Here is a 26,053-nt window from a genome sequence, read left to right as displayed (position 1 = left end):
GATGATTTATTCGCGCCATTACTATTAATTCCTCGCCTCCCCGGATCCATTATCGACATAAGCTCGCAGGAACGGCCGTTCTATAAATCGATTATACATTTTGTTCTTATCGCGCGGTCTGCCTGTGTGAACATCTGCTTCGCAAGATAACATAAAAGAGTGCTGCAATTAAGGCTTATTTAAACATACCATTACATATTCATTGTCCGTTATCTGAGGCACAACTGTTGTGTCTTATCTACGGACGTAGCCTTCTGAATATCTCCGTAATGACATTATAAACACGAAAAGCAACACAACGCGCCTCCATTATCGCAGAGCAGCTTGTAATGAAAACACCTTTTTCACAATCAGCAGTAAGTAAAACAGCGACTGCTAAAAAAATTTACGAGGTGCACTCAGATTCTACGGTGCTGCTCCGAGGAATTGTCATTTGCGAATATATGAGAACAAGTTATTAGAAAGTCAAGCATCCAAAGCTGATGATGGCAGCATATTATGAAACTCAAAACTTTAGTACAGAACTTGCTTTAAACTCTTGTTATTATACTTTTAATAAAAGAATGAGCTGTCTTTCTTATTGTTGCGTGTCGCGAATAAATGCAGTGTCATTACAGTTATTTGTAAGGTTCTTCATATACGGTGACTCAGACGAATAAGTAAACCAACTAGAAACAGACGATAATAAACCACCCGAGGACTCACCATTCGTTCCTCACTATAAATGTGTTCAGCACGAGTTTAATTTAAATAGTGACAAAAGACGTTGAATTTATTATAATCCAATTAAGCATTAGTGATCGTTAGTGATACTATACAATGCTTGTATTTGAATCTAGGTGGAATATTGAATTCAATATTGTTTAACCCAAATACACCCTACACTTCATTGACTCCAGATCTTCATATTGATCAGAATTGTCTAAATGTGATCTCACGATATGCAAGAAACATACTGTCTCTAATTTTGACATAACCATTGGTTTTGTAGCTGAAGAATACGAACTTGTATATAAATTTGAGTTCCATACTTATGTTGTTGGCACTTTTCTTTTGAAAGCATTTCGATGTTTTGTAGCGTAATTATAGTTTGCCACCAGGGAGAGACAATGTTTATTTACGTGTCTGTGATTAAATTTCGCTGCAGTATTTTCAGAAGGTGTTGTATGACGAGTTAGAGCATTACATTCAACGTGTTTGATTTCCTGTTACTTCGGAACTATTGTGTTGCTGTATATAGTTTTCGGTGTCTTCGGTAATTTTCATCCTTATATGAAATGGAATGAACACATCAAAACCGTGTAATTTCAGAATCGAGGTTATAGTATTTTTATCGATGAAATGTTCATTTAATTCCTTCATTGTACTTGAAATATATGTGCAAAGTGCCAGCCGGAGTGGCCGAGCGGTTCTAGGCGCTTCAGTCTGGAACTGCGCGACCGCTACGGTCGCAGGTTCGAATCCTGCCTCGGGCATGGATGTGTGTGATGTCCTTCGCTTAGTTAAGTTTTAGTAGTTCTAAGTTCTAGGGGACTGATGACCTCAGATGTTAAGTCCCATAGTGCTGAGAGCCATTTGATTTGTGTGCCAAGTGTATTCAGCTGGGTAAATATCTTTTATCCTTCACGAAAATGACATGAAATGGTTTTTTATATTTTTTATTATTGGCGCCAAAGTAGGAGTGATTCCTTACAGGTTGCCATAGCAGTTTCATGTTGTTCGTTCCACAGAAACTGATAGCGAATAACTATATGACTTATCACCAACTCTTGGTGTTAGATAAATACTTGTACTTTAATATAATTTGTTAGTACACCATCAATCTTAACCCAAATATTAATTCTTTCATTAGCATTAACACGTCTCCTGTTCTTCCCTCTGCGGCTGCAGAGGGAAGAACAGGTCACCCGCCTATAGGGCCGCGCACACAGCAATGAAAAGGACCCACCCACCTCCCCAGGGGTCGGAACCCCTCCAACCCACAATAGAGAAAGATGCTTCAGTAGCTGATTTGTGTTTTTAAATTTAAAAAAAAAATCTCACTGAATAGATAAGGATGGTTCGTTTATTAAGGATGATAATATACAGTCACATCTCCTTGTACTTTAATATAATTTGTTAGTACACCATCAATCTTAACCCAAATATTAATTCTTTCATTAGCATTAACACGTCTCCTGTTCTTTGTATATAAACAAAATGGTTTATCAGTAAATACAACAGCTGTACCATAATTCCCATCGGCCTGAACACCAATTGAACAGGTACGATAACAAATAATGTCTCTGTCATAATAGGACTCCAAGCCTAATTGAGGCTTATCACTGCCCCCTTACAATAGCAATAGTTAACCAACTATTACCAGTTACAACCTCTGTTGTTGTACAAGAAAAATGAATCTTAGCACCTACAAAAGTAATAGGTCCATTTAGTAGCTCTTCTTGTGCTACATTATTAGGAGTAAGCCTCTGCAGCCGCAGAGGGAAGAACAGGAGACGTGTTAATGCTAATGAAAGAATTAATATTTGGTGTCCTAACAAATTATTATCGATTTACTTTCTACGTATAATTTATGGTGGTTATTTTTCTGCTCGTGTATTGTGTGCATGTAATACAGTAGTTTTGTCATCTTGTTCTTAAGGGACCCAGGTGGACTATGGACAGAGAGATGAGAAATTAGCCTCCTCTTTCGGTCACTTGCGCATGTCTGTGTACTGTTTAAGGGCATGAGACTATTGCGTCAATTTTTTTGCTGCTGCTGCTGCAAAAAAAAAAAAAAAAAAAAAAAAAATGATTTTCCTGCTCGTTCGTGTAGGCCCTACTACTGTGACTTCTGTCACTGAGTGTATAGTAACGTGCGGTGTATCATAAGACAGATATTTCTTCCTTCGAGTCCTGTTTGTAGTGCGTACACCAGTAGAGCAAGCTTATATCTGCCGGGGTTTAATACTGCATTGCGGCTATGCGATTCCTGTGTTGTACTCCGGCCCGCCCCATAAGAGGCTGTTTGTCAGTGAGGGAGAGGGGAAAGGGAGAGGATTGCCACCACTCTCCCATAGTGCAGGTGGCAGGGCAGCTTTATGGGTGGCCACAATAAAAGACGGACACCGGCGCCTCCCAATAAAGGCGACAAGTTTATTGTTTGTAAATTGCGACTGTGTGCCGGGCCGGTGCGGCGTAATGAATGTGGCGGCGGTGGCCGGGCTTTACGAGACGGCGATTTACGGCGTTTGCCGGTCGGTCCGGCGCCTGCAGCGCCTTGCGGACCCCGCCTCCTGGCGCGTCACACAGCCGCGACGACGGAGGGACCGTTGCGCCCCTGCTCCAGGGGCTTTCAGCTCAGATCCCCATCCCCCATGCCCTCCCTCTGCAGAGTGTTTAAGAAAACAGTGGCTGTATACACTGAAGCGGCGAACAAACTGGTATAGGCATGCGTATTCAGATACAGAGATACGTAAACAGGCAGAATACGGCGCTACGGTCGGCAGAGCCTGTATAAGACGACAAGTGTCTGGAGCAGTTGTTTGCTCGGTTACTGCTGTTACAAAGGCAGGTTGAAAGGCGGCTACACTGAGCCACAGCGCCATAGATTGCGCCAGAGAGTATTATTCAGCCGCCTCCACTGGCAGTTCTTATCGAGAAGTCGTGGTGGAGAGTGCTTGTTGAGGTGTAGCAGTGGTGAGTCGTTGTTGAGAAGTTCCCATGGAGAGTGCTTGTTCAGAACTTGTAGTATTGTTTTGATGGGCTAGACACCAGATGTTGTTGGATTAGGGATGCTGTTATGTGCTTTTCGTCAATATGTATGAAGGTAAAAAAATTCCTTTTTTTTATTTATTTCAATGTCTTAAACAATAATGCCTCTTGGTCACAGGTTCAGTCAACAAAGCATCTGGCTCGTATTCTTGTATTAGACTGTATTTCTGGTTTCTATGTGCAATTATAGTATTTCTGGTTTTTTTAATTACTTCAGTATAAATGGTGTTTAAAATATCTGGTCTTATTGAGGAAGAACCGTGCCAGATGTGTAAGTTGAATCACACTTCCACACACAGAACAGCTACACTTGTGTTTTGTTGTTTCGTAGGTTTTATAGTTGCTGGGGACTTAATTAATTAATTGTGTTAATGGAAGTTTTCTTTCATTCGTTGTTGTTCTATGCAGTCAGATTGCGTACTATTACTAGCCAGGGCCAACCGGTTACGAGACTTCGTAGCCGGACATTCAGCTACTAAAATTAAAAAAATTATTTGCATTAATATTTAATTAAGCCCCCATGCAAGGTATCAAGATTTAACTGAGTTTGAACGTGGTATTACAGTCGCCGCACGAGCGATGGGACACAGCATCTCCGAGGTAGCGATGAAGTGGGGATTTTCCCGTACGACCATTTCAAGCGTGCACCGTGAATATCAGGAATCCGGTAAAACGTGAAATCTCCCACATCGCTGCGGTCAGAAAAACATTATGAAGAGCAGGACCAATGACGACTGAAGAGACTCGTTCGACGTGACAGAAGTGCAACCCTTCGGCACATTGCAGCAGATTTCAGTACTGGGCCGTCAACAAGTGTCAGCGTGCAAAGTGTTCAACGAAACATCATCGAAATGGGCATTGGAGCCGAAGGCTCACTCGAGTACCCTTTACGACTGCACGACACAAAGCTTTACGCCTCGCCTGGGCCCGTCAGCACCGACATTGAACTGTTGAAGACTGGAAACATGTTGCCTGGTCGGGCGACTCTCATTTCAAATTGTATCGAGATGCTGGATGTGAACGGGCATGGATCCGTGGACCCTGCATGTCAGCAGGGGACTGTTCAAGGTGGTGGAGGCTCTGTAATGGTGTGGGGCGTGTGCAGTTGGAGTGGTATGGGACTCCTGATAAGTCTAGATACGACTGTGACAGGTGACACATACGTAAGGATCATGTCTGTTCACCTGCATCCATTCGTGTCCATTGTGCATTCCGACGGACTTGGGAAATTCCCGACACTCCACACGTCCAGAATTGCTACAGGGTAGCTCCAGGAACACTCTTCTGAGTTCAAACACTTCCGCTGGCCACCAGACTCCCCAGACATGAACGTTATTGATCATATCTGGAATGTCTTGGAACATACTGTTGAGAAGAGATCTCCAACCTCTCAAATTCTTACGGACTTGTGGACAGCCCTGCAGGATTCATGGTGTCAGTTTTCTCCAGCACTACTTCAGACATAAGTCGAGTGCATGCCACGTTGTGTTGTGGTACTTTTGCGTGTTCGCGGAGGACCTGCACGGTACTAGGCAGGTATAACAGTTTCTTTGGGTCTTCAGTGCAGTATCACATATGACAGTACTGGTCGAAACTACGAAAAAATGTATTGTATTTTTTTCCGTTTTGTGCCAACATCGTCATTCCGGGGTACTGCACCCTATGTCCTCAATTATTTTGTGGATGTATTCCAATACGTGTCTTCCCCACTGGTTTTACCCTCTACTGCACCCTCTAGCATCATGATGGTCATTCTCTGATACCTTAACGCATTACTATCATCCAGCCCCTGCTTGTCAATGTTACCCATATGTTCTTCGCCGATTCTGCGAGGGACCCCCTCAAACCATATTTTATCAGTCCACCTAATTTTCAACATTATTCTGTAGAACCACACCACAAACGTTTCTATTCTCTTCTATTCTGGGTTCCCTGCTACCCATGATTAACTACCATTCATTACTGTGCTCCAAACATACATTCTCAGAAACCTCTTCTTGAAATTGTCGTCTATCTTTTATACCAGAAGGCATCTCTTTCCATCTTTGCCTGTGGTAGTCTGATTTTATGTTCTTATTCGCCGTGGGATACGTTGATTCCTGTAAATACGGGTCCGGAAACAAACACTTGCTATATACGTCTTTCTGTCCTATGACAGCCTCCTCTCTGGTTGCCACTCACTTTTACACACTCTTCGGCGCTCGGGTTAAAGCAATCACAAACTTGTACAGACAATTCTAGTTCCCCACGGATTTAATCGCATGCATGGCACACGCACTCCTACAACGTGCGCACGCAGTCGATGGGTGTACTACGCAGCAGTGGCTTTTCACGTTATCATAGCCAGAAACGATTCCAGGTCAGATGAACGGAGTGAGCTATGTTACTGGGGCTGCTTCACCAACCCGTCAAACACTTGTGTCTGGTGTTATCGTACGAGGCTCCTCTATGAACACTGCTGGCTAAGCAGTAACTGAAAGGCATGCCTGTAATTTTCGACGCCGAATGAAAGGTTTCCACTTCTCATTTTACAGTGTCCAAACTCCGAGGAATCACGGTACTCTTGATCCAGTCTCAGTACGACCTCAAGGCGATACGTGCAGAATGGTTGACAACAGTAAGACAGTAAGAGTAATAAATGCCGAGACATAACACAACCAATAATAAATGAGCAACGCACGCCAACATGCATGCATGTCCGAAGGAACAGGCACTGCGGTGTGTACAGTCGTTATGAAATGCACGAAATGTATTTGTATTTGCGAATGTGAGCAACCATGGTTGACGAAATTTGAAAGTTTGGGTTTGGCTGCGAGTCGAGCTAGGGTAGCCTAATGGAAAGGCGACCGCAAGCGATTGGCGTTAAATCCGGGTTCCAGTCCCGGTCTAGCACGGAATTTCATTGTTGTCATTCCATTATACAGCTGACCGTTGCCGATATTTTAGTTATGTAGTGTGGAAATGATTATTACAGAACAGCGATCGTCTCTTTAGAGAGACTGTGACATTCAGATAGTCAGGAGGAAAGGCCAGGTGAGACTTGCAACTACAGCCAAATGCAGCTAGTTGAAGTGTCTCGGAAAACGGCAGAAGATCAGTGGACGGAGCTGTGTAGTGTGCTGCTCGACTCTGGCAACGCTTGGAGCCTGCTGGAGCCGCCGCCACGGGCGTCTGGTGAGACGGCGGGCGCCCGAGACGGAGCGTGTTAACGGCGGCTCAGCGGGGGGTCGCGACGCGCCGCGACGACATAAACTGCCGGCCGGGCTCATTTAGCCGGCTAATCAACAGGCGGGGGCGGCTTTTGTTGGCGCAGTCTGCGTGTCTCACTGCTCGAAGACCCGCTGGGGGCGGGCCGGCGACGTCTGCGCCCGGCGGGGAGTCCCCGGCAATTGGCGCTGCTGCGCTCTGGCGGCGAGAGCGCCTACTGCGCAATCAGACGCGTCTCCAGCCGGCGTCTAACTCGTAACTCGCACTTTGCGCTCCGTCACCCGATTGTTTCTCCCCCTCTCGACGAGCAGAGGCGAGCGCCGCCTGTACGATTAGCTGTGCCCTTCAGGCGAAACCTCGGTAGTTCTGTAGAGAAACTGCTAAGGAACGTCTTGCTGCTGCCTTTTTTTTCCCCCGAACAGAAATAACACTTCTCGAGTAGGCCTTGTGAGGCTGTGACCTCTGGCAGCATCCCGTCGGCAACTACCATCCGATATACTCTACTAGGGGGTCCGCGGCCACCCTTCACCAAATCGTGTAAAATAATGAATAAAATTATTGAATAAAAATGTGAAAATCAAATTCATCTTTTTTTTCGTGTGAAAAACATGTGTACATTTACTTCAGGTCGTATTCCCAAGCAGCCTTTGCGATTCCTATGTGAGAACGCATACACAGTTTAGTGCCGGAGAATGCGGCTTCTCTGATTGTTTCGCAACAATACGGGGGTCGTTTGTGCGCCGACTCACGGCGGTAGTTTCGCTGAAACCTTCTACGCATGCGCGGAGCGAGCTTTGTCGACCAATCACAGCGCTCGCTGGTACGTATGCGTCTCCAGGCATCATTAAATGTTAAACTTGCTTTGTCAGTGCATTACCTATTACATAAGTCGATTTTTGACCTTCAAGTTGTTCTCATTCATCTCTAAACCAAAGACTATTGATACTTCGGGGGGGGGGGGGGGGGGGGGATCGTTGGGAACATGGAACTTGCATTAAGAAGCTTTCAGTTCCCACGGGTTTCGTTCTGAAATTTAAAGTTACTGTGCTCTTGACTGACTAGGGGTCCGCCATGGATTTTCGACTGAAGAAGGGGTCCACCTGCTGAAAAGTTTGGGAAGCCCTGCTCTACTGTATTGTTACGAGTATAAAATAACTTCGCTGATATTAGTTCAATCATCGAAAATGACGTGTTAATCTTGATCAGTCACTGATGTCACTACGATTTCTGTAATATTTTACACAAAGAAGTGAGTCAATAAAAACTTCTGCCATCGAGTCAGTTACGCAGTCAATTTCATCGTCAGAAAATACGAGTAACCGATCGAAGAAAGAAAAACTTTTGCCTGGCGTTCTATTACGGCCGGCCGGGGTGACCGAGCGGTTCTAGACGCTACAGTCGGAACTTTATTTCTGGACAACCCTCTTATGTGGATTAAGTAATCTTCGACCTGCCTGAAGCATCAAAAGTGAGTGGAGTTGCAGTTCCTTACAGGGAACTACGCCGGACAGTTGGTTCCAGTCGCTTACTGTGCGCACACTGCAATTGCGATCTTCATGTTATGCAACTACATAGAAATGCAATGAAGATACATCAAGGCTGCACTGTGCGGATGATTCGAGGAATATCAGAATCTGCCGACTTTTGATATCCTGTATTCTATATGTCAATGCTTAATCAACAGACAAGTACAAGTAGGGATCAGATTCAACAGTCAAGGCACGCAGTAGAAATTCCATACCGAAAGTTTACAAGAGATTTTCTGAGGCGATCAGCGCTACAAAATTCGAGACTGGAATATTGGCTAGGATAGCCATGTATATGTAAGAGGACGTGCTGAAAAGTAATACCTCCGAATTTTTAATGTGAAAATTTCTGCAGTTTTTTAAATAAAAGAAACATTTTTAACGTTCTACCTCTTTAATCTTCTTGTCTCTATATTCGAAGCCCCCTGCCGCTAGAGTGCTCCGAACTGTGACATGACGAAGTGTAACGTAAATATGTCGGTTTGTAAGTAAGAGCGTGCTGTAATTGCGTTTCCAATTTAAAGAGTTCGTCCACATATTTAGCACCTCTGCAGGTTTCGAGAGGATGCGTTTCTAGATGAGGTATCGAATATATTGCTTCCTCCTACTTACACCTCCCGAGGATATCACGAATGTAAAATTAAAGAGATTCGAGCGCACACGGAGGCTTTCCGGCAGTCGTTCTTCCCGCGAACCATACGCGACTGGAACAGGAAAGGGAGGTAATGACAGTGGCACGTAAAGTGCCCTCCGCCACACACCGTTGGGTGGCTTGCGGAGTATAAATGTAGATGTAGATGAAGCCTGACAATGCTAGACATCCCACGAGCGTTGCATCTGCCTCAATCTGACGCATTGGGTTCACTGTCATCTTTCATCCTCCATGCAGTCACGGCTTGGCCCGATCCAGTTTTCATCTATTTCCAAAACTTAAAGAACACCTTCGAGGGCTACACTTTGATAATGATGAAGCGGTGCAAGCAGAAATGAGGTCGTGCTGAAACGCACGCCCTCTTAACTTGGCAACTAAGTCAATGGTTAAAAAACATTTGTACATAAAAGTCTTGAAGAGGTGTGAAGTGAGGTCTATGGCATAACATTGAAGCAGTGTGGCCTGCACGGGAAAATAAAACAATTCACTGGAGTCATTTATGCGACTTTTTTTACCATTTTGCTTTAGCCACTACATAGGTTCAAAGCAGTCCACGAATTCCCCTGCGGCAAAAATGACATTGCTAATTCAGAATCAACCTTGTGAAGAAAGCATTTAAACTCTCGAAATTTTCAAATTTATTTATTCGCCACACCTGAGTGGTGAAACGTATTTGTGTTGGACTCTACTGGAGATTAAATTTGAAATGTGAATGCTGTGACGGTCGTAACATTCAACAAGAATGCCAGCACTGACATATATTTTTTCCTTCCGTGTCCTGTAAACACGATCGTACGTCAAACTAGAATGGGTGGCACTGAATATGATAGGCGTCCTTTGCCGGTGAACTTTAAAGAAAGCCGGTACGACACGGCAATTACAATTCATTAGAACGCTAACGGCGGAAATAAAGTTCAGGCACGAATGCCGATGTTGAGGCGAAGGCAACACTCCTGTCCTCCACAGACGGCTTCAGACTCGAGCCCGACGGAATTACTGGGGCTTCACGCCAACAACCGTAACGTGATAAATAAAGGGCGAGCAATTATCAAATAGCGGCCACGCCGAGCGGACCGAATAAATTCGGAACGGGTAGAGATTTACGCGGGCCGAATACGGTTGGCCGACCGCCAGAGGAATGCAGCGACAGGCAGCCTCCAGAAGCGGCTGCTGCTCTCCTTCTTACGGACAAAAGTCACGAAAAGCGTCCAGATACCGTAGACAGAAGGTATACAGGAACGTCATCTACGGTAAGACAACGTCTGCTGACCCAGCTACTCAAACGCGACTTTTCTCAGAGCACACGTACTGATGGGACACGAATGTACATTCCGAATATTTTTGGCTAGTAAATTATTTAGCGGTCTTTCGCCACTTAGTCCTTACGGCAAGAAAAAAGGAATAAAAGTGAGATAGGATTAATACTTTCATCCTTCTTTACCTCCTCTGCATTACTGCAGATGACGTGTCACTGAGCACATTTGTGCTGTGCATGCAGTACACGTGAGGTGCCTAGTTGTTTCCACTGCCCTGTGTGGAATACATAAGTTCTTGTACACTTCACTAACCTGCTGTCTTCATGATGATGATGTCCCCAGCGCAGAAAACAGCACGCAGGTCGTGGAATCTTTTTCTTGAGGCTGCAATTAACTTCGCAAGGAACTGCTGCTACGAATAAACTATAACTCATTTGGGATGACACTCGCGTTTTTATTGATATAGACACGAGAAACTATTCTTGATCACAACGTATTGAACATATCTTTCCACAGTCATTATATCTGGCTAAAATATCGTGAAATACGTCCTGCCACAGACAATATGTCTGTCTACTGGAATCGTCGAACTGGAGAATAAAATTACATGAATCAAATACTACTATTACAGACAACATGTCTGTACCTAGCGACGGTCGCAACTGTAGTAAATAAAATTGCATGAAACAAATACTGCTATAACAGACAACATGACCGTCTACTGGAACAGTCAGAACTGGAGAGCCGGACTGCCCGAGACACTTCGCGCGCCAAGCCAGCAATGCGTGACCCGAACGCCACCGAAGCACATCGGCAGTAATATCGTCAGTCTTTTGATTTAGTAATACTTTGATTTTAATAATTTTGAAATGACTGATTGATAGCTGACTGTTGAGAGATGTTTATTTAAAAAATGAAGTAATTTGGATGACAAGTTTAATTAATAATAGCAACTAAAGTTTAACGTTTTGGCACCCTACCGCCGAACACAGCAGCCAATCACAGAGCAGCAGCATCATGCAGGCGGTCTTTCTCACGGGAATGGTACCGAATCTAACATGTGTCACCGGTACCTCATCCCACATTGCGTCATTTCTGTGCTTCTTGCATCTCCTCTGCCCTGGGAGTATCTTCCTAGAGCCTAATATGATGGCTGAATAAGCCAGAAATATTACATCCTTCAGGTTATGTATTCACTTCCGTAACCTCCGCAGGCCACGGATGATACTTACAAATGACAGGTGGTGCTATGATGTACGATCAGAGCGCCAAATAGTCTTAAGAAGCTTTTGCAGTGTTGAATCGCGGAGTAACACGAGATTTTCCGAACGAAATTTGCGAATTTGAGACTGTAGGGAAGAGTCAGCAAGGATGAACTCATGTGCACTGGTTCAGATAACAAATATGCCTGACAGTGAATTTGGTATACAGTACGATTCAGTTGCCCCTACCGTTGAGTTTTGTCCAGTGCTAAACACCTTCAAAGACCATATGCAAGATTTTCGTATTCTCTCGCTTGCTACGCACACACATCTAGTCCTATTCAAAAAATGAACAGAACCATTATTGGAAATGGAATGAAGTTAAATTTTTTACTGGGGTACGTCTTCGATGGAGGTTTTCGAGTTATTCAAGAAAAACGCTTTTGAAAGTCAATTTTTGTACGTTTATCTTGAATAATTCGAAAACTAACACCTCAAGCGAAAACATATACCAGTATAAAATCCAACCACATTAAGGTTCCTACGAATAGATCCTGCTCACTTTTTCTGCAGGACTAATAGTTTTTGTGCAGCGAGCGAAAGAATCTGAAATACCTACACGTGGTATTTGAAGGCGTTGCTGTTTGTATAAAAGGCAGCTGTAGAGACCGCCGACTCAGCCTGTATACAGGGTGCCCCAGGAGGAATGGTCAGAATGCAGGGATATGACAGGGACGATCATTCGAACCGAAACGTCTAGAAAACATGGATTCTAAAATGCACGGCTGATGAGCTGTAAGCACTTCTTAATCTCTGGTACTATGAAACAGGTCTTTTCTAGTACAAGCTCTTCGCGTTATGTATTATGGGAAGAAACACAACAACAGAAACCTGTCAAGTAATCAAGGGTTCTAAAATGCATACGTTAAGAGCTAGGAGCCCTTGTTTAATAGAGGAGATATGTTTCACATTAGCGAAGACAAACAAGTGCTCATAGTTCTTAATGTATGTACTTTAGAGCCCATGTTTACTGGATATTGTTCCCTTGTTTTGATCCACCTTGCTCTCAAAATACAGAGCCAGTTTTACTTCCTCCATCCTGAGTGTGTGTGTTTGTGTGAAGAGGTGTCGTTACTGTGGTAGTGAAGCCAGAGCGATTTAGACTCGCCCATGATCTTACAAGAGTCTTAACATTTTCTCACTTTCGTTTCATTGTAGGATCTCCACTGATACAAAGAGCCTGAAAGAACCGGCTTTGGCATCAGTGTGCTGCAAGGGAGAATGAGTAAGGTAACTCTAAATAACGATGTGGACGAAAAATCTTGTCATTTGGACAATACTGCAGGACTGTGAACGCAAGTAAAAAGAAAATAATTCTTGTTCTCCAAAAGTCTGCAATATGCGATGTAATACGTACGTGAGGTCGCAGACTCGTGAAATACCGGGTGATCAAAAAGTCAGTACAAATTTGAAAACTTAATAAACCACGGAATAATGTAGATAGAGAGGTAAAAATTGACACACATGTTGGAATGGCATGGGGTTTTATTAGAAAAAAAAAAAGCTTCACAAAATGTCCGACAGATGGCGCTGGACAGCAAAACGTCAGTGACTGCTACCGTGACGGGTGAGAGGTACGCCGATATGTTACAGAATCGCATCATCCCCAGCCTGGCTGATAAACACCTCCAGGAATGTACAATGTTTATGCAGGATGGCGCTCCACCCCATATTGCTAGACGCGTGAAAGATCTCTTGCGCGTGTTGTTTGGTGATGATCGTGTGCTCAGCCGCCACTTTCGTCATGCTTGGCCTCCCAGTTCCCCAGACCTCAGTCCGTGCGATTATTGGCTTTGGGGTTACCTGAAGTCGCAAGTGTATCGTGATCGACCGACATCTCTAGGGATGCTGAAAGACAACATCCGACGCCAATGTGTCACCAGAACTCCGGACATGCTTTACAGTGCTGTTCACAACATTATTCCTCGACTACAGCTATTGCTGAGGAATGATGGTGGACATATTGAGCATTTCCTGTAAAGAACATCATCTTTGATTTGCCTTACTTTGTTATGCTAATTATTGCTATTCTGATCAGATGAAGCGCCATCCGTCGGACATTTTTTGAACTTTCGTGTTTTTTTAGTTCTAATAAAACCCCATGTCATTCCAAGCATGTGTGTCAATTTGTACCTCTCTATCTACATTATTCCGTGATTTATTCAGTTTTCGAATTTGTACTGACTTTTTGATCACCCGGTATTTTCTTTCGTGTTGTGGGGACCCTTTGATTGCATCGTGTTGTAATTAGCCTATAAACGAAATACGTGTTTGGACCAAAAGCTCACCTGACAGCAGTGCGACACTCATATTGGTAGAGACCACTCTAGTTCGCACGGTCGGCGAAGCTAGCTGCCCTGCCGAAAGCTTCCTTCGCTACAGCAGTGCGTCTGGTCGTCCCTCCCCGGCACAAGAATCATGCCGCCGCGCCGTGAAGGCTCCGCCAGTCGCGTCCCTTTTTACACCGAGAATATGCAAGTCATATCTCTTCATTTAGCGCACCGCTTCTGCTTTTAAGACGATGCTCCCATCAGCCGCCCAAATTATTATTTTTCCTTCCCCCTGGTGGCTCCCGCTCTGTCTTACTCTCCTCTCCCTGCTCTTGTCCCGCTTCTCCACTTCCCGTCATATCTCCTTGCGGTAGTGGAGGCAGCAGAAAAAAAAGTGGAGCGAAGAAAAAAAGGGAGAAAATCCCCTTAGGATTAGTTTTGCGGAGTGTAAAGGAGACGTACGCTGGGAATGGGGGTGGGGCGGGGGGACGCCGTATTTATTGGATGGACGCAGAACGTGCGATGAATGACTACGGCGCTTACTGCCAACTCAATTTATGGCGGAAAGTTTGGGCGAGCGCCAGGGACCGGAGATGAAAATTAGGAGCGGGGACGCTAATTTGCCTTTACGGGAAATGCATGAGACTGTCGGCGGACGGCAAAGGCCCCGAAAAACCCATCTCTTAAATTTTTGTCATTTGTCCAACTGTTCATGAGGTTTGATCATCAAAGTCACCCGTACAGAAATTTGTCTTTCCTTTTCGTTATTTTTTCGTCTCCACATTTCCTTTGCGGGATTAAAGAAGTTTGGGGATGGGATTAGTTATTTAAAACGAAAACAGATGCGAGAACCTAACTGTGACGTGGTCGAAGAAATAGTAGATAACAGGAAATATAAATAATGAAGAAGGAGAAGGAGGGAGATTACACTAAACAGATCTGTAAGTTGTGTAATGGGGAGAGGCTTGAGGCGTGGGAGGGAATGCGTTGGGGAGGAACGGCCGTATTGTTACGCGTAGAACAGCGTCATTGATATTTGTAGAGGCAACGTAAGACAGATTCAAGAATTGTATTAATATTCTGGGTGAAAGGTTATCAGTGATAAGATTAGCTGATGACTTTGCTATCCTCAGTGAAAATGAAGCAGGATTAAATAACTTATTGAATGAGTAAAGAGTTTGCGCTAACAGTAAGACGAACAAATGCGAAAGTAGTAGGAATGAGATTAGCGATAAACTTGTCATCAGATATTGAGGACCACTAAGTAAACGAACTGAAGAAATTCTGCTACCTTGGAATCAAAATAACGCAAGACGGACGAAGCAAAGAGGACGTAAAAACCAGATAGCACAGGCAAAGAATACATTCCTGGCCTGGAGGACAGCATTATATGGTAGTGAAGCGTGGACTGTGGATCACCGAAAAAGAAGAGAACAGAGGCATTGCAGGTGTGGTGCTATAGAAGGATGCTGAAAATTACGTGGACTGATAAAGAATGAGGAGCTACTCCGGAGAATCGGCGAAGAAAAGAACATATGGACAAGGGACAAAATGACAGGACATGTGTTAACACAGAAGGATATAATACCTATGTCACCAGAGGGAGCTATGGAGTGCAAAAGTTGTATGGAAAGATAAAGACTGGAATAAGCCCAACAAATGATTGAGGACGTAGGATGCAATTGCAACTCTGAGATGAAGAGGCTGTCGCAACAGAGAAATTCCTGGCAGGCCGAATCTAACCAGCAAGAAGGCTAAAGACTCGTGCCTTTGCAATCAGCGCTCGGAGAGGAGAGTAAATCGATTAAATTACTATCTCTAAGTAATGAGCACCTCATGAAACAACTAAAATTATGAACACGAAGTAGCTAAAACTGACCCGTTTGGCTTTTACGGGTGACCTAACACTCTTAAGTATCGACTGTGGAAAACTACAGATCAGGCTACCACCATATTATAACACAAAAAGTCCACGCGGAAAATGTTGCCATTTCAGAAATAAATTGAATTGTTTCAAAACTAGAGCAAATAACGGCGATACTTCTACTGTACCCGTATTATTTCAAAACTCAACCGCAATTGTAACCAAGATATGTACTCGGTCATATGCTATGGCACTCGGGTCGAAGGTAGCCTCTACTGTACCCGTATTATTTCAAAATAGAACTTGCCCGCGAAAGGCAAAGGTCCCGAGTTTGAGTCTCGGTCGGGCACACAGTTTTAATCTGCCAGGAAGTTTCAAGTAGTATCTGCATCAATTTCAACCCTCCCCCCCCCCCCCCCCCCCCACAGTGTTTCATGGCGTGAGGGCATGTGAGACACTTGACGGTGGTCTGCCCTTCGTTTGGAGACGTTTGGCCACTACCTTGGCGCTATTCGAGAGGAGTAACCTCTGTGCTGGCACCGGATGTCGATATGGTGCGATACCTGTGTGTGTGTTTTTTGTTCTGCACTGTGTCTCAAACACTGAGAAATGTGTTGAATCGTATTTGTTACTGAATGAAAAATGCCATAAAATGACGCTGTATTTTCTATGTAAATAACACAAAATTAACTCTTGTTATTTTCTCAGAATCTTTGTTGTTTAAGTTAATTGTCAGACCCAATTAAAATAAAGGAGGCATTTTTTCTTACATTGTTTTTTGCTGCAGGAAACCACCACCGCAACGAAAAAAACCGCCAACGTGTTGTGTTCAGCATAAACTAAATGAAATAATAAACGCGAACATCCGTCTGAAGATAAATCTTTCTGTTCTAAATGAGTTACGGCGTTATCTTTTATTCATAAGTAGCATTATTAACAGGAACTGAAACTCTTAGCACAGGACTGAAACTCATTGCACAAGAAAAAGAATCATTTAGCAGCTATCGTTGTTTTCCAAGATGCCTTTTATGAATTTCAATAGAACTGGTAACTGATGCGTTCAATTTTAATATATCGTTATTGTCGCTATTGTGGTCTTCAGTCTTACGACTGGTTTGATGCAACCGCCTACGACAGAGCTGCGTTCCTTGGGAAACATAACGACTGTATTTTCCCTTTGCTTTCAGCCGCTCGCAGTACCAACAAAGGAAAGCCATGCTGGTTGATACTAGGAAGCCAGATAAATCAGACATCCAATCCGTTGCGCTTGCAGCTACTGAAAAGACTGCTGCCTCTTTTCAGGAGCCATATCTCTGTGTGGCCTCTCCACACTCCTCAGTTATGGTGCACCTACGGTACGGCCTTCTCCTCCGTAGGCGCATGCAAACTGCCCCACCTCGGAAAGTCCACGGTTCTTCGGCAGTCACACTGGTGTAAGCCGCAGGCAATAGCAATCGAAACGTTGAAAATTTCAGCACGTATCACGCAGCAACATACCCAAGAAGAATCTTTCTGGATTCCAGCAAACACTTGCAGAAGAATTCTACCACTCTCTTACAAACAAGGCTTTACGAACGTAATTGTGCGAGTCGGCTAGACGCGCAATTAGTACCGACTAAACTCCCAGGTCCTGGCCGCTCGCCTCGCATTACTTCACGGCGCATTTACTGCGAAGAGAAGGCGGCGCCCAGCGTCGGCGAAAGCGGGCGAAAAGTAATCTTATGATTTTTTAAATGGATGGAATTATCTCTGCAATCTCTCGGCGGCGGCATAAGTCTTTTGGCCCCGCGGGGACCATCATCGCCCCGCCGAAATCCTGTAATCGCGGGATTTTTACCCCGGCCGGGCGCGTCTAATGAGGAAATGCTTTTACGGATGAAGGGGGAGGGGGGTTGCCCCGTAATGGAGAAGTCCTAATGGGCCGCGAGCGCGCCAACAATAACGTCAATTATAAAACTGCGAGGCGTCCCCAGCGTCGATGGCGATCCGCGTCTCCTGCCCTATGGGGAGAACAGGCCGACTTCTCCAAGCGGGCTGCCACAGCGTCTTAGCGCGGCTGTGGGCGACAGGCAAGATAACTTTTGGAGCATCCTGTGTCTGTGAGTTTCGGGGCGTAGACAAAAGTGATTCCAAGTCCAAACGTTGCCAGCCTGATCAACACTTTGTGACCGACGTCTGTGTACTTACTATTTTAAAATAAGGAATATCGAGTTCGGAAACTTACAATTTTTGCTAGTGTTCGGAAACTTACAATTTTTGCTAGTGAGAAATGTGTATGTAAATCTGAGCACACTCGTGGTCGTTGTGAGTCTATAGCTTCTCAGCTGTTTTCTAACGTCTTACTTTTGTATACAACATTCAACACCTCCGTCATCCTGTTGTGAGCTTAATCAGGACTCAATAGACAGCTTAACGCCGGTATGACAATAGTGTGACCCTTGAAGGAGATCACAGGATCAGCACAGAAACGTTGAATGAAGCGGCTGGAAAGACGACGCTGTCAAACGACTTGGTACACTTCATGTATTCAGTTATCCTTCTCCGAGTTCCCGTAAGCTCTCACTACACATTCTGTGTTGGTTTACTTCGCAACAGTGGAGGTCTGGTTACGCTAGTGATTGCACACATCCTATGGAAATATGTTCCGAAACTTTCTGAGGTCATAGAGGTAGGCGAAAGTTTTCGAGGGGTTTTCTGCCCACTTCAGACGCTGAACCAAAATTACACCCACCTTCTTCACAGTTTTTTGGTATACAGGGTCTCTCTGGAGGAACGGTCGATGTTCAGAGATATGACAGGAACGATCATTGGAAGCAAAAAAGTCTAGTAAACAAGGCTCTAAAATGAATACCTTAGGAGCTGACAGCACTTACTGACCTTCGCTGCTGTGAAAGACATCTCATCTACTGAACAAGTGCTCATAGCTGTTAATGTACGCACTTTAGAGCTCATGTTTACTGGCAGATTTTTTTTCTTGTCTTGGGCCATTCTCCCAAAATAAGGAAAGCAAAGAGCTTGCTGTAGAAGATATGTGTTTCACAGTATCGAAATTCAACAAAAAATGGTTCAAATGGCTCTGTGCACTATGGGACTTAACATCTTAGGTCATCTGCCCCCTAGAACTTAGGACTACTTAAACTAAACTAACCTAAGGACATCACACACATCCGTGCCCGAGGCAGGATTCGAACCTGCGACCGTAGCAGTCGAGCAGTTCAGAATTGAAGCGCCTAGAACCGCTCGGCCACCGCGGCCGGCAAATGAACAACAGCTCATACCTCTCAAGAGAACTTATTTACTAGAATGTTTTACTTCGAAAGATCGTTCCTGTCATTTCCCTGAATACTGACAATTTCTACGGGGACAACCTGCAGTATTTAATAACAAAATCGTAGAAAATTTCAATAAGGAGAGATGGCGTCAGGTCTTGCTACCGTTGGTACAAAGCTGTAGCTCACTTGAATGAGGATGGAGACGAAACCGGTCGTGAACTTTTTGAAAGAATAACTGCTGCATTTAACCTGGAGCATCAGCACGGTTTATCCTGGATATTTATGAGCAGCTGTCTAGACGATTTATCAAATCGCTCGGACATAATCTGTAAAAGATGGATTTGGAGCTCGACCAATGAGTTTCGCAGTATTGCTTTATCTGAGAGGTGTGCTTATCAGAGGAAGGATTGCCGCGGCTTTCCGGGTGGTCGCTCCCCTTTCCGCAAACGCCCGCGATCTGTCGCGGCGAACGCGGCGTAGAAATCTGCGCCTGTCTACCCGTCCGGAAATTGTGATGGTGGAAGGGTGGGGGAGGGGGGAGGAGGGGCACCATATGGCCGTGACATCTGCTTTCCCGCAGATTGGTTTATGATACAGCCGAGAGGCGTCACGTTCCGTATCCTTGCGTGGCGGCCAGTCGGTGTCATATTTATCATTATCGGTAATAACACGCTGCTCTGTTGGATAAATGATTAAATGCCTCCTGCGAGAGCCCCGCGATAAGCGATATTGATTTGGCGCCCTTATCTCAGATAGCTAACCTGCCAGCGCCCGTGCCGTCCGGCTCCCAGCGCACTGCGGGGCCAAATATTCTTTATTTTCGTTGGAGTAAGTCGCTTCGACGTCCCTCTGAAAAGCGTGAAGCTAAAAAGTCCTGAGCTTCGTACACGTTTTGCCGTTTGAGATAAGGGCTGCACATCAGACGGCGGATGGAACTAAGACAACGTCTTCCAAAAGAATTATAGCAAGCATTTTCCCATCAATAGTGATGGGGGTAATTAGTAACGGAAACATCAACTCCCAGAATTACAAATGGAACAGCAACGTCGAGTGAAATGGTTCTCTAGTTTGTGAGTTTACGTCTCGAGTACTCAGTGGTTTCCTCAGACAGGGACCGGACCTTCTTCGAATTTCTTCGTACATTTTGAAAACCAGTGCTCGAACATCAGTTCCGTAAAGCAGTATGACACAACTCTCAAGGGAAGTGGAACAAATCTCCGCTTATGATTAAGTCTTCTGAGCGCTCTTAAGCACAATACACGTCGAATTTTTGATAGTAGTGGCTGGTGGCCGAATGCAAAGCATGTAAAGACTAAAAATCGCAAAATAGCTGGCTCGAATCTCGCTAATAGTAACTCTTTTTTACTTCTATTGAAATTCCACATTTACGAACAAATAGAAATGCAGAATTTGTTTATAAAATAAGCTTTTTGATTACCAGTCACGATTTTCTTTTTACTTATGTTGTGAGGTGCATTTTCGTGTATTATGCCATTTATTTGAGATGTTTTGGATATGTGATGAACTGAATAGTATTATTCCTTTTACTATAGAAAACATCATGAAAAAATGGTATAATGTACGAAAAACACAATTGAAAATGTGATTTATGGTTGACGAACATACAGCATACAGCATCGTCGATAGTTATGTATTAAAAGATGAACATGTCACCAATTTGTGTTACGAAACACACAGTATCAATATGGAATGCAGGTTTCTCGTCGAATTTCTTCGATGAAATCCTCTCGGGTTACCAGCAGAGTCACGGCGTCAAGTTGTCGCAACGTTTCAACGTATTTCTTCCCTCTTTTCACTTCGCCTGAAGATGACGAGTAGGAAGCTCCTCGAAACGTTGCGGCAACACAGCGCTACGACTCGTCTAATGATCCGAGAAGATTTCATCGTAGTTTCAGTGTTTGATTTTTACCTCCAAGACTGTATTACTTAGAGAGTGAGTTGGAATTCGCTGACTTGACTTATTGCATTGTAATGTATGCGATCGCAGGTTCGAATCCTGCCTCGGGCATGGATGTGTGTGATGTCCTTAGAGTAGTTAGGTTTAAATAGTTTTAAGTTCTAGGGGATTGATGACCTCAGAAGTTAAGTCCCATAGTGCTCAGAGCCATTTGAACCATTTTTGTAATGTATATGCTTTGAATGTGTTGTGGCTGCCACGTCGCTGGTTGACGATTTTGCTAACGGCGTGTTCCCGTTGTGTGTTGCAGGCTCAGAGAAGAGCGCGGCGAGACGGAACGGGCCTTGGCGTTGGACCATAAGGTGCGGGACCTCAGTTCGCACAACGGTTAGTATCTGCAACTGCACCTACACGCTGACAGTACTCACCATCTGCTTAAATTTATTCACAGTCTCACAGACTTCCTTTACAACTGTCAGAGTAAGACACCGAATTGCTTTAGCGCCTGGGAGAATTAAATGGCAACTATCAAATTAACGTATAAGAAGAATGATTATTATAAACTGCGTAATAGCGCAGGGTAGGCAGAATAAAATTTGCCCGGAAAATATTTCACTCACCTTGAAACAACATCTACATTTCGTGATTACTCTGTTTTCACAATAAAGTGCCTGGCAGAGAGTTCAATGAACCATCTTCATGCTGTCTCTCTACCGTTGCACTCTCGAACGGCACGCGGGAAAAACGAGCACTTAAATTTTTCTGTGCGAGCCCTTATTTCTCTTATTTTATCGTGATGATCATTTCTGCCTATGTAGGTGAGTGCCAACAGAATGTTTTCGCAATCGGAGGAGAAAACTGGTGATTTAAATTTCATGAGAAGATCCCGTCGTAACGAAAAACGCCTTTGTTTTAATGATTGCCTTTTCAATTCACGTATCATGTCTGTGACACTATCTCCCCTACTTCGTGATAATACAAAACGAGCTGCCCTTCTTTATACTTTTTCGATGTCATCCGTCAGTCCCCCCTGATGCGGATCCCACACCGCACAGCAATACTCCAGAATATGGCGGACAAGCGTAGTGTAATCTGTCTCTTTGGTAGATCTGTTGCACCTTCTAAGTGTTCTGCCAATGAATCGCAGTCCTTGGTTTGCTCTACCCAATATATATATCAACCCAAGTTACATCATCTACTCGACGTAAGAGTGACGTAAGTTGGGTTGCCTCTCTTCAGTTGCGTGAAATATTTCCCGCGTCAGTATATACAGCCCATTAAGCATATGGCGTTAACTGATTTAGGTTTAAGATTTATGTAATATGCCTCCACATTCCTATAAAATATTTCAGTAAATGTCTTTCCTTGGCTGTGGCCACCATGAAGCGTCACCTATAACGGAAGCCAAAGAGTAGCGACAGTTCACATTATAGATCTCAAGCATGGATTATCTCATGTAACGAAACGAAAAAATTCTATCTGCGGACCGAAGGATGCTTTGAATAGCTAGAGACCTGTGCTATGACTTCCCATTAAATTCCGTGTACACATTAGTTAAAACCTAAAATATGCTAGGGTGAAATAAAAGAACAAATCAACAGATTCGGCCTCAACAGACTACGTAACAGTCACTCTTGCAGGACAGTCATGCAACTTTTAGTTTTCCTGAATTCGAATATGCATTTCCTCCCTACATTATTCTCGAAACCCTATCGATTTCATTCCAACACAATGTAGATCTGCATGGATACTCTGCAAATCACACGTAATTACGTGGCAGAGAGTTTATCAAACTACCTTCACAATAATTCTGTATTATTCCATTCTCGAACAGCGTGCGGAAGAAACGACCACCTATATCTTTCCGTGCGAGCTAGAAAACGAAGAAATCAATGAGACTGTCTACATATCAAGAACACCTACGTCGGTTTGTGATGATGTACGAGCCTGATAGAGAAAGAACAACTTACTGAGCAGAAGTACTTCAATTTATTCCAACAGAAGGAGACAATATTCTCTACATCGACTAGATTTTCAAGTTTTTCACCATCTTCTACAGAATTAGACGGAAATTCTCAACATAGAGGCAGTTCCAAGATCACAATATCACATTATCAAGCCCACTGAGGTAGTATGAATATACACAAGCCAGTTGGAGTTTTTTCGGTAGAGGTGTTTTGCTCAGCCATGGGGGGAATGACGGGATTTGGAATGAAGGAAACTTAAACAACATATTCCTCTCTGCTTTGCATTTATATGCAACTAAAAATTCTGCTAAATTAAATAAGCGTACAGTTACCCAACATAAATGGTGTCACACCAGGACAACCCATAACTGCTGGCTGAAATGGGCTATGCTCTACTACAGCTCATTGTCTCCTTGAGAGATGGAAAAAAAACATTCACTAAATAAGCAAAATAAAATAGTCGCTGTAATTCGGAAAATTTTACAGACTACAGTGACGTAGTATTTATATTTATCGCGTAAAAGAAGGAATGGAGTATCTATAAGCATTGAAGCTACCGTCTGCGAAGCTTGGGATTGCTGGCTATTACCACAGCCTCGCTGGGCGACTACACAGCGGGGTGAAGTAGCCAGCAGCCGCTTCCCTTGGCCCTATCGGCTCGGCCCACATGTTACTGTCCGTACAGTATCGCGGTGGGCCATCCATCGCGGCTTCCGCGTGTGGTCAGCGGACGTCTCCGTGAAGGATATCTGCCGGTCGACTCGCCACTGCACGACGTCTCCCCAGTAATTGATAGCGACCACTCCAGGCCTACCCTTCCGCAAATATCTCATCCCGCACCACACGCGTCGTGCATCTGCAGCGCAGACAGGGAAGCAACTAACGCTGAACCCATTTAAAATGTTCTCCATTGACGCGAATGGAAGGAATTACCCTCTTCTGTTTCTACTGTCGGCGCGCAACCCCAGAAACGCTCGCCTGAGTACTGGGAAGTTGGCAGGGTTGATACAATCTAAGGTGAGTGACGCTGTATAATCTACTATTTTCCTTCTCAACTTCGAAGCCGAGATCCTCATGTAACCGATTCGAATCCTGACGATGCGAAAGAATTTCGTCTACAGTATTTGGTTGCCAATGGTGACGCAATGTTTCTCATCACCAGATCTTGGGGCAGTTTCTAGGGCTGAACGCCACACCGTTCGGCAGTATTTCATGGACTGAGTGTGTTCGTCATCGTTGATGGGGATCCGCTCGTTGCCGGCCGGAGTGGCCGTGCGGTTCTAGGCGCTACAGTCTGGAGCCGAGCGACCGCTACGGTCGCAGGTTCGAATCCTGCCTCGGGCATGGATGTGTGTGATGTTCTTAGGTTGGTTAGGTTTAATTAGTTCTAAGTTCTAGGCGACTGATGACCTCAGAAGTTGAGTCGCATAGTGCTCAGAGCCATTTGAACCATTTGATCCGCTCGTTAATTTGCGCGTTACGTCCGGAAGTTCGAATGAACGTATTCGAGAACAGGCTGTGTGCTACTACCAGGGTTCACTCTCTCCATTTCTTTCATTCCGTACCCAAACACTGCGCTGCGTTGCGTACTTGACTTTTCATTATCTTAGATAGTATGGGAACATACGATTCTGCTATATTCCCAACTCTCACTACCGAGCGAGATGCGTAGTGGTTAGCACGTATTGGGGAAGACGACGGTTGATATCACCAACTGGCCGTCCAGATTCAAGTTTTCCGTGATTTGTCTAAATCGCTTAATGCCTGGATGGTTGCTCTGAAAAGGCGCTGCCAATTTCCTTCGTCGTGCTCATTTAATCTGAGTTTTTGCTCCGTCTCTAACGATCACATTGTCGACGGGACGTTAAACACTAATCTTCCTTCGTTCCTGCCAACTCTCAGTGCGTTGGTACGATGTTTTGTTAGTAAGCAAACAGTTACTGTGTTCTGGAGCTTCGATACTAATCCGTTTCATATATTTACGTTCTTGCTATGTTTTGGTGATCTTTGGGTTTATCTAAGAAAGATAAAATAGTTGAAAGTGCCAGTCGTGAGGTATGAATCTGCCGAATAAAAAGGCAGCCTTGCAGCAGAAAGATTTCATTTCATAACATTCTCGACGGAATCCACGGTACAATTAGGTTTCATTTTGGAACTTAAGGCTTCCACGTCTGCTAGTGTAACGTGGTTCGCATTTACCACTCAAAAGTGTAGGCTCCTCGCCTTTCATACAGTGGCGTAACAAAACTACACCGACCCACTTCGTGACTGTTTCTAGGATCGATTTGAGGACAGGAGGGAACCAACGTCCGAAAACATCACACAACGACGGGAAAACCTGCTGCCAGTCACCCCTTCGTCATATGATCTCGAATTTATTCTATTGGGCATCTAATTCAACTACTCACAATGGACATGACAGCATTCAGGACGTTAGATGGTGGCCATAGCGTCCATGCGTGTCGTAATAACACTGTAGAGTCTAGAGTGCTTTCAGCACTTGGCTTCCTATGAGCAATTTGTTCCAACGCTCTGCAGCTCCGTCTAGTTTCGGGCATCGTTTTGTTACTAATTGACTGTATATGATTAATTGAACCAGCTGACATGTACTAAGAAGGCAAAGGCGAGCTACCACCTTCAGCAACACCATGCCTAAAAGATAACTGTTCAAACCAGCGTTAGCATTAGGTCCACTATGTTGGCTTTTTTGCTGCTGTCACCCTAAGGAAAAATGCACAGATAAAACCGCCACAGGTCGCAGATTATGTGATTTATTGACTAGTTTCTCTCATTGAATGCGGAGATCCTCAGTTGGTCTTACAGTAAACACAGCAGATGCAACTCACAAAACTATGTTGAAGACGGTGCCGAGTGGTGTTTAAAACAACTAACATGTTAAAGCATCCACATCTACATGATTTCTCTGCAGTTCGCAATTTAGTGCTTTAAAGAGGGTTGACTGAACCACTTTCAAACTATTTCCCTATCGTTCCACTTCCTAACCACGCACGGGGAAAACGAGCACTGAAGTCATTCCAGCCGAGCTCTGATTTATCTTTTTTTATGAGAATTATTTCTTCCAATGTAGATGGGCGCCAACAAAATA

General features: G+C 44.3%; 1 protein-coding gene across 1 annotated transcript in view; it reads left to right on the top strand.

Moving 5' to 3' along the window:
* LOC124802982 (dachshund homolog 1) overlaps positions 1-26,053 on the top strand; it is a 969,696-nt gene that overhangs the window by 608,689 nt on the left and 334,954 nt on the right. Inside the window, exon 6 of the mRNA XM_047264082.1 lies at positions 21,291-21,367. Coding sequence (XP_047120038.1) covers positions 21,291-21,367 — 77 coding nt within the window. The remainder of the gene's footprint in view (positions 1-21,290; positions 21,368-26,053) is intronic.

This window comes from Schistocerca piceifrons, chromosome 6 (assembly GCF_021461385.2).
Source record: "Schistocerca piceifrons isolate TAMUIC-IGC-003096 chromosome 6, iqSchPice1.1, whole genome shotgun sequence".
Classification (NCBI taxonomy): domain Eukaryota; kingdom Metazoa; phylum Arthropoda; class Insecta; order Orthoptera; family Acrididae; genus Schistocerca; species Schistocerca piceifrons.
Note: the sequence above shows the minus strand (reverse complement) of the source record. Positions and strands in the feature narration are given on the sequence as shown.